The 10,881-nt window shown below is 56.3% G+C and overlaps 2 protein-coding genes across 2 annotated transcripts in view; both read left to right on the forward strand.

The window, feature by feature from the left end:
* Fcgrt (Fc fragment of IgG receptor and transporter) overlaps positions 1 to 7,960 on the forward strand; it is an 8,888-nt gene extending 928 nt beyond the window's left edge. Inside the window, exons 2-6 of the mRNA XM_033766018.1 lie at positions 115 to 486; positions 568 to 843; positions 6,484 to 6,753; positions 7,353 to 7,454; positions 7,648 to 7,960. Of these exons, the coding sequence (XP_033621909.1) occupies positions 115 to 486; positions 568 to 843; positions 6,484 to 6,753; positions 7,353 to 7,454; positions 7,648 to 7,763 (1,136 nt within the window). The 3' untranslated portion in view covers positions 7,764 to 7,960. The remainder of the gene's footprint in view (positions 1 to 114; positions 487 to 567; positions 844 to 6,483; positions 6,754 to 7,352; positions 7,455 to 7,647) is intronic.
* Positions 7,961 to 8,349: 389 nt separating this feature from the next.
* Positions 8,350 to 10,881, forward strand: part of Rcn3 (reticulocalbin 3) — a 9,683-nt gene continuing 7,151 nt past the window's right edge. The window contains exons 1-2 of the mRNA XM_010640719.3: positions 8,350 to 8,827; positions 9,204 to 9,475. Of these exons, the coding sequence (XP_010639021.1) occupies positions 9,210 to 9,475 (266 nt within the window). The 5' untranslated portion in view covers positions 8,350 to 8,827; positions 9,204 to 9,209. The remainder of the gene's footprint in view (positions 8,828 to 9,203; positions 9,476 to 10,881) is intronic.

Below are 10,881 nucleotides of genomic sequence, written 5' to 3' on the forward strand. Positions count from 1 at the left end.
CCTGGGCTCCTGCCACTCTCTCCGTGTCCCTGTCCCCTCTCCCTGTGTCCTTGTCTCTCCCTGTGTCCCTGTCCCCTCTCTCCGTGTCCCTGTCCCCTCTCCCTGTGTCCCTGTCCCCTCTCCCCGTGTCCCTGTCCCCTCTCCCTGTGTCCCTGTCCCCTCCTCTGGCAGCAGTCAGGTCTCCCAGGCTGTGGGCCCCCCACCCCTCTGACTGTCCACCCCGTCTCCCCGCAGAGAGCCATCTGTCCCTCCTGTACCACCTCACAGCTGTGTCTTCCCCCGCCTCGGGGTCCCCCGCCTTCTGGGTGTCCGGCTGGCTGGGGCCGCAGCAGTACCTGAGCTACAGCAGCCTGCGCAAGGAGGCGGAGCCCTGCGGGGCCTGGGTGTGGGAAAACCAGGTGTCCTGGTACTGGGAGAAGGAGACCACAGACCTGAGAAACAAGGAGAGGCTCTTCCTGGATGCCCTCAGAGCCCTGGAGGGAGAAGGTGGGGCCCGGACTCTGGGTCTGAGGGAGGAGGGGAGGCCCGGCCCCGCTCCTCACCCTGTTCCCGTCCTGGCCACCCCAGGCCCCTACACCCTGCAGGGCCTGCTGGGCTGTGAGCTCAGCCCTGACAACGCCTCGGTGCCCACGGCCCTGTTCGCCCTGAACGGCGAGGACTTCATGCAGTTCCACCCCAGGAACGGCAGCTGGACGGGCGACTGGCCCGAGGCCCTGACGATCAGCACGCAGTGGCAGCAGCAGGCCGAGGCGGTGGCCAGGGAGAGGACCTTCCTGCTCAGCTCCTGCCCACAGCGGCTGCTGGACCACCTGGAGCGGGGCCGCATGAACCTGGAGTGGAAGGGTGAGCACGCTCCGCTCTCTTGTCCTTGCTTTCTTGAGTCAGGGTCTTGCCGTGTGGCCCAGGCTGGTCTCGGACTCGGGCGAGCCTCCTGCCTCAGCCTCCCGAGTGCTGGGGTCACAGCACTGCGTGGTCTCCAGTGTCCCCCCCATTGCTGTTTACCTAGAGCTGCCGGCCCCACCCTGCTCCCTCCCCACGCAGCGCCTCCGGACGAGTCCAGCTCCTTGCCTTAATGTCCTCCTTGGCACCCCCAGGTGTGGGCACTACCCTCCAGCAGCTGCACCGCTCTTCTCTGCTGCAAGCTCTGTCCCCCCTCTGGTCCCCTGCGACCCTCTCTGATCATCTCCTGTCCTCAGGGGCCCGCGTGGGTGTCGCCTCCTCCCGGAAGTCCCCTCCACGTGCCCGAGACCCCCCACATTCAGCACGGGGCTCCTTGGGTTCTGGCAAAGAGGGCGGGGTGTATGTGTCCCCTCCTGCTGCTGGGCAGAGGCTGCCGGTGCACCCGAGTCCAGGGAAGGAGGCCATGTAGCCTCACTAAGTGCTACAGAAGACAAGGGAGACTCGAGCAGGTGATTTTTTTGTTTTGTTTTTCTTTTTTGATTAGGGAAATTCTCAAGCTCATTTAAGAAGAGGGAATAGTATTATCATCCCTATGACTCAATAAGTAGCAACACTCTGGGCGTGGTGGCACATGCCAGAAATCCCACCACTTGGGAGGCTGAGGCAGGAGGATCACTGTGAGTTTAAGGCCAGCCTGAACTACATATAATGAGACCCTGTCTCAGAAAACAAATTAAGCCAGGGATTTAGCTCAGTGGTTCTGCCGCCTGCCTTGCTAGCACAAGGTCTGGAGTTGATCCCTGGTACTGCAAAAAGCAAATTAAAGGGCTGGGGATTTAGCTCAGTGGTGCTGCCACCTGCCTTGCAAGTGAATGGTCCCGAGTTCGATCCCTGGTACCGAAGGAAAGGTAGATAGAGGTTTGAGTCAGGATCTACCCCAGGGCCATACATTGCATTCACGTGCTCCATCTCTTCGGTGTCTCTTACTCTTTTTCTGTTCTTGTTTTTGTATTAGGTTTTTTGTTTGGTTTGGTTTGGTTTTTGGTTATTTTGAGACAGGGTCTCACTATGTAGTTGAGACTGACCTGGAACTCACTATGTAGCCCAGACTGGTGTCAAACTCACAGCGATCCTCCTGCCTCAGCCTCCCGAGTGCTGGGATGACAGGCGTGCGCCACCATGCCTGGCTGTTTCTGTTTTGGGATTTTTTTTTTTTTTTTTTTTTTAGGTTTTTTGAGATAAGATCTTGCTCTGTAGCCCGGGTGACTCTCCTGCCTCAGCCTCCTGTGGGTTGGCAGGACAGTGTCTTTTTCTTATTGTTTGGTTCTGAGAGCTGTGTTTCAGAGCCAGCCCTTGGTCGGATGGTGTCTTGCACACAGATGTTCCGCAGCCTCCATTCTTGGCTGACCCGGTTCTCTTTAACAATGTCTCAGGACACAGAGGCTTGGAACAGTGATGAGGTTGGAGTCATCTCTCTTTTCTCCCGGACTGTGTGTCTGGCGGGATGTGTCAGCTGCCAAGCCGAGGTCCCTCACATCTTCTATCTCAGGGACTCTTAGGGTTTTACATTTCACACATCCATGCTTTGACTTGAGTTAATTTTTGTGATTTTGAATGTTTTCACATCTGCAGTTTTTCCTCTCTCTCTGCCTCTCCCTCTCCTTTCCTAGTAAATTCCTTAGAAGAAACTCAGTTATTTGCTGTTGGATTTTGCCCAGGCTGGATTTTGCTCTTTGGTTGTGGAATGTGGTTGTTTTTCTGTTCTGTAAAGTGATAGCATGATCCAGAAGCTAGATTTGATTGTGATTCAAAACAAAATTTTTTTTTTTTTTAGTATTGGGTAGTGAACTCGGGACCTTGGGGCTTGCGAGGCAGGCGGCAGCACCGTAGAGCTAAATCCCAGGCCCAAAACAAAATTTTTTTTGTTGCTTTTTCTGAGACAATGCCTCTCACTATGTAGCCCAGGCTGGCCTCAAACTTGTGGCGATCCTCCTGGCTCAGCCTGCCGAGTGCTGAGATCACAGACATGCGCCACCACGCCCGGTTGCTATCTAGATTTTGGATCACCAGCTAGCGACCTCTGAAGGGATCGGTGGGTTGTATTTTGGGTATATATTATGAACTCACGGATACGATCGTGTGTTTTATTTCTTACACTGTCCGGCCCCGTTGCCCAAGCTGGTCTCAAACACCAGAGTTTAAGTGATCCTCCTGCCTCAGCCTCCCCACGAAGCTGGGCCAACAGGTGCGCACCTCCCCCTGCTCTTAGAGCGCTTGTGTCCTTCACGCCCTCCGCTGTGGTCTCCCTCTTGCGCCTCTCCCCACGCACCCTGCAGCAGTCAGGGGCGCGTTTCCAAACAGCCAGCACCCACGGCACCCGTGGCTTCCTGTGAGTCTGAGAATAAAACCCCAGGTCTGCAGTGCCTGCCGCTTCTCTCTCCTCTCCTCCCAGAGCCAGCTCTGCCCACCTGGCCTTGGCATTTGCTGTTCACACTGCAGGGGCCCTGTGCTTGGGGTGCTGTACGGGCCTTATCTTCAGCCTTGGATCCCGGAAGGACCTATCCTGACAATCTGGACGAAATAAAGGGGTGCTTTATGTATTTATTTATTTTATTTTTATGGTGCAAGGGATCAAACCTAGGGCCTTCACACTAAGCTACATCTCCAGGCCCTTTTTATGCTGTCTGTTTGTTTTGTTTTTTGTTTTTTGAGACGGGGTCTCACTATGTAGTTGACTGACCTGGAACTCCCTGTGTAGCCCAGGCTGTTCTTGAACTCGCAGAGATCCTCCTGCCTCAGCCTCCTGAGTGCTGGGATTACAGGCATGAGCCACCATGCCCAGCCCCCTTTTTATTTTTTATTTTGAGACAGAGTCTCGCTAAATTGCCTAGGCTGAGCAATCAATCTTCTTGCCTTAGCCTTTCAGAGAGTTCTGGGATTAGAGGCATGAACTACCAAATCTGGCTTTCTATGAATATTCTCTTACTTTTTTTTTTTTTGGTACCGGGGATTGAACTCGGACCTTTGTGCTTCCAAGGCAGGCGGCGGAACCACTGAGCTAGATTCCTGGCCCTCTTACTTTTTTTTTTTTTTTTTTTTTTTTTTTTTTTTTTTTTTTTTTTTTTTTGAGGTAGGCTGTCACTATGTTGCCCAGGGCTGGCTAGTGTTGAATTTCAGGGTTTAAGTGATCCTCCTGCCTCAGCCTCCCAGGTACTTGGGTCTACAGGCAGGTGCCATTTCTCCCAACTGTATGTGTGTGTGGATCTGTATATTTATTTATTCTTTGGAAATACCTCAGGGTAGTAATACGATCAACTTTAGTAGCTTGTGCTGACTGTTTTCTCCCAGTATCTGTATAGAGTTCTGGTTGATCCAGACTTGCGAGAAATGGATACTTTCCCATTTTTCACGGTATCCAGTCTGACGAGTATGCAGTGGGATCTTATTATGATTTTATTTTTGGTTGTCTGATGACACAGTCACATTCTTAGCTACCTGCATGTGTGATATTTTTTGGAATGTTTATGCTAGCTGGTTTTTTTCCCTAGTTTAAAAAACTGACGCTGTAGCTGGGAGTAGTCACGCAAGCCTGTCATCCCAGGAGTGAGGAGGCTGAGGCAGGAGGATCATTGTGAGTTCGAGGCCAGCCTGGGCTACACAGTGAGACCCTGTGAAAGAAAGAGAGAGAGAGACAGAGAGAGGGGGAGAGAGAGAGAGAGAGAGAGAGAGAGAGAGAGAGAGAAAAGAAAGAAAGAGTAAAGGCACATAGCCTCATCCAGCAGATTTCTAGGCCATTTGTAGCTCAGTGTCTAAAACTGTCCTCACCATGCCGCGACGCTGTTTCTCCAGCCTGCAGCACGGTGACCTCCCTTCTACTTTCTCTCCCATGAGTTTAGGACTTCCAACAACCCCTACAGGTGGAAGTACGTAGAATTTGTCCTTCTGGGCTGGGGATGTAGCTCAGTGGGGCCACACCTGCCTCACAAGTGTGAGGTCCTGAGTTCGATCCCCGGTACTGGGGGAAAAAAAAAACACTGCACATAAATTTACAGCCTCTCAAATCCACCGAAACCCATCCTGGCAGTCAGTATCACGACCTCTCTAGAAATTGTGTAAGTGAGCATGTGTGGGCAGAGGTCATGGTCATTAAAATTTGGATTAAATCAGAAATCACTACTCAGAACACTACTTTTAATTAGTGGTTGAATCCAAGGCTTTCTTTACTGAGCTACATACCTGGCCTTTTTCTTTTGGGAGACAAGGTCTCACTATGCAGTTCAAGCTGGCCTCGAACTCCCAGCAATCCTCCTGTCTCAGCCTCCCAAGGCTGGGCTTACAGGCGTGCGCCAGCATATCTGGCCTCTTCTATGTTTTAAGTTTATTCTTGTTTTTTAAATTTTTGGTAATGAGGACTGAACCCAGCACCTCACACTTGATAGACAAGCGATCTACCACTAAATCTTCAACGTCCCTACTTTTAAAATTTTGGAGACAGAGTCTTGCTAAATCAATAAAGTGCCCAGGCTCAGTTTAAACTTTCAACCTCCTGCCTCAGCCTCCCCAAGGGCTGCTGGGATGACAGGCCTGCACCACCTCACCCAACTACTTAATTCTTTTCAATGTTTTTAGCCTTGGGCCCTTATTAAGCAGAAAGAAAGGCGGGTGGATTTTCTGTGCTTGAATTTAGCCTAGACTATAAACACCGTGCTCTGAAGATTCAAATGGTATGGGCTAGGAACGGTGACCCACGCCTTGAATCTCAGCACCTGGGAAGCTGAGGCAGGAGGATCGCTGTGAATTCAAGGCCAACCCAGGCTAGATATTGAGACCCAGTCTCAAAAACACAAAAGTGATGTGGCAGGGACTGGCCACCACAGGGCAGAGCCAGTGCTTCCTGGAAAGCGGCAGGCATGGGAGAAGGACGCAGAACCGCTGATGACGGGGCACCGCCCTCACAGGCCATCCAGGAACTTGGAGCAGGGCTGCAGACTCCACTTCCAAAGAATCACTGAACTGTGCTTCTGCTGAGTTTGGAGCCAGCCACAGCCAGGATGGGCCTGGGAAGACCCACCCTCGTGGCTGCCAGCCCAAGGCTCAGCCCTGCCTGGCAGGCACTCAGAACCCTTTGCCCTAGTTCCAGATGATGGGAGGGGAGAAGCACTGGGGTTGAACCAAGCCTGGTGTGTGCTGACGCTGAGCACAGCTCCAACACTTTTGCAAGTTGATATACTTTGAGACAGTCTTGCTAAGTTGCCCAGGCAGGACTTGAACTTGAGGTCCTCCTGCCTCAGCCTCCTGAGCACCTAGGATTGTAGGCGAGTGCTATCACATCTGGCTTGCTATTTATTTATATTACGGGTTGAGACAGGGTCTGGCTATGTAGTGCAAGCTGGCCTTGAACTCACTGTATAGCCCCTGGCTTGCTTTGAACTGGGAATCCTCCCGCCTCAGCCTCCTGAGCTACTGCACCTGATCCTCTCTCTTTACCCCTACATTCTCCAGGTTCAGCGCAGTACAGTGCCCAGGATGGTGGCGCATGCTGTCCCGCCCTGCCCTGAGCTCAGCCGCTCCCTGTCTCCACAGAGCCACCTTCCATGCGCCTGAAGGCCCGGCCTGGCATCGCTGGCTTCTCCGAGCTCACCTGCAGCGCCTTTTCCTTCTACCCACCGGAGCTGCAGCTGCGCTTTCTGCGCAATGGGCTGGCAGCTGGCAGCGGGCGGGGCGGCTTCGGCCCCAATGGTGACGGCTCCTTCCACGCGTGGTCATCGCTCATGGTGCAGCGCGGCGATGAGCACCACTACCGCTGCCTGGTGCGGCACGCAGGGCTGCCGCAGCCCCTCTTGGTGGAGCTGGGTGAGCCCGGGACGTCCCACTCCCTGAGTGTCCCTGTCCGCTGCCGCAGCCACACCTGTGCCTGCTAAAGCCGGTGTCCCGGGCTTGGCTGCTCCACCCTGCTGCACCTGCTGGCGCTGCGGCCGGCCCTCTGTCCCCCGCTGCTGCTGCTCTTCAGGGAGTCCAACTGTTTGCTTTCTGCCGCTGCCGGCGCTCACCAAGACTGACCGCCCCTGCCTCGCTACTGCTGCGCCCCCGCGCGCTCCAACCACCTGCTGCTGTAGGTCCCCAGGCAGGGTGACCTCTTCTCGCTATGGCTGGTCTGGTTTTCTCTCTCTCGCGCTCTCTCTCGCTCTCTGTCCTTGAGACTAAGTGTGGAGCCCGGGCTGTCCTCGAACTCGTGGTGATCCTCCTGCCTCAGCCTCCCAAGCGCTGAGATGACAGGCGTGCGCCACCACGCCCCAGCTGCTATTGCTGATTCTCAACACCCAACCTGGGACACTCTGCCCGGGGCCAGGTGTCAGCTGGGGATCTCGGAGTCTGGGAGGGGCAGGACCCCCACTTCCGGGCCTCTAGAACAGGTGGAGGGCTGGACACATCCCGGCGTTCTCCGGCCGCAGAGTCGCCAGCCGAGTCCTCCGTGCTGGTGGTGGGCGTCGTCGTGGGCCTCTTGCTGCTGGTGGCCGCGGCCGTGGGAGGAGTTCTGCTGTGGCGGAGGTTCAGCGCTCAGCGCCCTGGATCTCCCTCCGCGGGGACGACATCGGGGCCCTGTTGCCCGGCCCCGGGCTGTCCCCGGAGCCCGACTCTTCAGACGCCAATGGCGCCGCCTGACGTCCCCAGCCGATGCTGTCGTCTCTGCTGTGAGACCCCTGGAATCCTGGATCTCTGAGCCTCCAGAACAAGTGTTGGGCCCAGCTCCCCATGGATCAGCGCCCTGGATCTCCCTCCGCGGGGACGACATCGGGGCCCTGTTGCCCGGCCCCGGGCTGTCCCCGGAGCCCGACTCTTCAGACGCCAATGGCGCCGCCTGACGTCCCCAGCCGATGCTGTCGTCTCTGCTGTGAGACCCCTGGAATCCTGGATCTCTGAGCCTCCAGAACAAGTGTTGGGCCCAGCTCCCCATGGAGCCTCCCCCGGGTCTGCCTCAGTGCCCCCTCCCAACATCTTGGGCCCCTTTCCACCTTCACATATAAACGCGAGTTTGGGCCCAAATCTGTGTGTTCTCGATCCTTTTCAGTTTGCTGGCTGGGGAGGTAACGAATGGGTAGGAGGACTCGGTGGCGCAAGAGTAGAGCATATTCAGGTCGCTCCTATAGCCAACAGGTGGCCATGTGAGAATCTGTCCATTTTTTGTTTTTCTTGTTTTTCTGTTTTACGAGACAGGGTCTCGCCATGTAGTCCAGGCTGGCCTCGAACTCATCTATGTAACCCAGGCTGGCCCCGAACTCCTGGCGACCCTCCTGCCTCAGCCTCCTGAGTGCTAGGATTACAGGTGTGCGCCACCGTGCCCACTTCAAGAATCTGCCATTTTTCTGTATCGACTCATCTATTTTTAATTCAATCAGTTTCACAAATATTTACGAAGTGCCTACACCATGCCAGGCATTCTAAAGAACTCTTGGCTGGAGTATGTTCTGAATACTTGAAGGAGCAGAAGAGAAGAGTTGCTCCTTCTTGGAGGGAAAGGAAATGATATCTCCAGCCCCTTGGTTCTCCTTAAACCAGCCCCACAAAGGGAATGGGAGAAAAATACATTTCCCATAAGACTTTGGGGAGAGTGCCCCTGGAGGTGGTCGGACAGGGCGCCCCGATCCCTGCCGGGAGTTGTGGTTCTTCCAGGCCGCGCCACTCAGTCTTCGCCCACCCGACCTTCCTCCGGCCACCCAGCTTTTCCTTTGTGGACGTGGCGAGGGCGGCCCGCGGCACTCCCGCCGCTCTCTGGCCACGCCCCCAGGGTTCCTCGCCCGCGCTCATTGGTCGGAGGGCGTGGTCTTGGCGCCACCGGGGTGGGGCCTGGCTGGATAGCGGCCAAATTGGGCATCTTTGAGAGACCGCGGAGCAGAGCGTGGGGAGCAGCGAGAAGCCGGATAACAGGGTAACTGCGTGTGTCTGGGGAAATCAGGGAGGGGGCTCGGCCACAGGGTCAGGGTCCGGGCCGGGGGCGACCTGGGGGTCCCGCTGTACCTTCTCTGGCCATCACCATGCCCTGCGCTTTTCGAGGGCCGCGCTCCACTCTTGCTTGGGATCACCTCTGCCCGCTCCGGGACCTCGGGGGACCCGGAAGATGGAGGCCCTCTCCGGGCACCCTGTCCTCCTCCTCCCCGCTGCCGGCCCCTCTGAGCCCTAAACTTTCAGCAGGCACCTCCCATCTCCTAGTCCTGTCCCAGGTAACCCCTGCCACCCCATCCGGCTCTGACCCATTCCTGCCCTTTCCCCCGTGCCTCCTGACCTCCGACCCTACTGCTTCCCAGGGACCGATGATGTGGCGCCGGTCATTCCTCCTGCTGCCGCCTCTGCTGCTGCTGCTGCTGCTGCTGCTCCTGCGGCGCGGGGCTCAGGGGAAGCCACCCCCTGACGCAGGTCCTCACGGCCAAGCCAGGGTGCACCAGGCAGCCCCCCTGAGCGACGCCGCGCATGACGACGCCCACGGAAACTTCCAGTACGACCACGAGGCCTTTCTAGGACGGGAAGTGGCCAAGGAATTTGACCAGCTCACCCCAGAGGAAAGCCAGGCCCGCCTTGGGTAAGACATGGAAGCCCTTCGTGGTGGCTACGCCAGTGATCCCAGCACTCAGGAGGTTGAGGCAGAAGGGTGATGCACAGCCTGAGCTAAGCAGTGCGTTCAAGGCCAGCCTGCACTTGCAAGACCCTGACTCCAAAACACAGAAAAGAATTGACACCTCAAACTGTGACCTTTGATGGTTGCAAACGCTAGGTCCAGATTCTACTCCGGGTCCCCGTTTGTTGTCCCAGACGTTCCCTCCCTCCAGCTTCAGTTGCCCACTCTGTAAACGCGTCTCCAGTCTCCTTGTCGTGGGTCATAAGGAGAAACGTTCTGTGGGGAAGGAGCCAAGTCCCGCCACAAAAATGGCTGCGCCCCTAATTGCAGGGTGACTACCTTGAATGGGGTCTCACCACCCGCCGAAGCCACCCCAGTGCGTCCCAGGGCTGCCCGTTCATTCTGCAAGTGTTTACTGAATACCCACTACACGCAGACACTGCTCCAGGGGGTGAAGTCGCATCAGGGAACAAATCACACAAAACTCCCTGCCTTCAAGAGGTTCACGTGTAGGGAAAGACACAATGATTAGTCAATAATAAGTCAGTAATAAGTGCAATGGCCCTGAGGCAGGAGCCAGCTGCTATGACTAAGGCTCACAAAGCCATGCAGCTGGAACCCAGAGCGCAAAGGGGAGAGGGTGGGAGGTGAGGGTGGGGGGTATGATGTCTTCCACAGGGCCTTTGGTCCCAGGACTCTGATGCGCCTCTCTAAAATGAGAGTCAGACAAGGGTTCTGAGTGCAGGAAGCTGTGCAGGTTGAATGGGAAGGAGAGCAAGGAAAGGACCACACATTGCTCCGGTGCTTTTCATAGCTTAACATTTAATACCCAAGCCCCCTGTGGCGTAGGTACTGCTATTTAGCCCCTTTTTATAAGAGGATTAAGAGGGGCACATCAGTTAGACTGCTTGCCACGGTCACACAGGATTGGACCTTCCTACCCACGGGGGTTTGGAACTGGGCTGATGACAGGAGGTCCCCACGCGGTCCCTGCTAGGGGTGGGTGGAGGATCAGGACGGTGGCCAGAGGAGAGGGAGCCGAGGAAGGGCGAGGCTGCCTAATGTGGTGGGACACGCAGCTCGGTCCGGGAAGAGGGAATGGAGCTCCACGGGCTGAGGGGGGCTGGGCAAGGCTGGGGCATGGGGCGCAGCTGCGGGTAGGGCCTGAGCTGGACCAGCGCCCAGAAGGGCGTGGTGGAGACGGTGGGGGCGGGGCCTCAGCCAGCCCTGGCCTTCTGTGTCTCCCCGCCCAACCCAGGCCTGAGAGAGTCTGCGCATGTGCACTGGCTGGCAGGAAGGGGGGGCAGGGTGGAGGGCGTGGCCCTGTTTTGTCCTGGGCCTCGCTGGTGGGGGCGGGGCTTAGATCGGGG

The sequence above is a fragment of the Fukomys damarensis genome, unplaced genomic scaffold (genome assembly GCF_012274545.1).
Source record: "Fukomys damarensis isolate Sample0158 unplaced genomic scaffold, DMR_v1.0_HiC HiC_scaffold_19, whole genome shotgun sequence".
Lineage (NCBI taxonomy): Eukaryota > Metazoa > Chordata > Mammalia > Rodentia > Bathyergidae > Fukomys > Fukomys damarensis.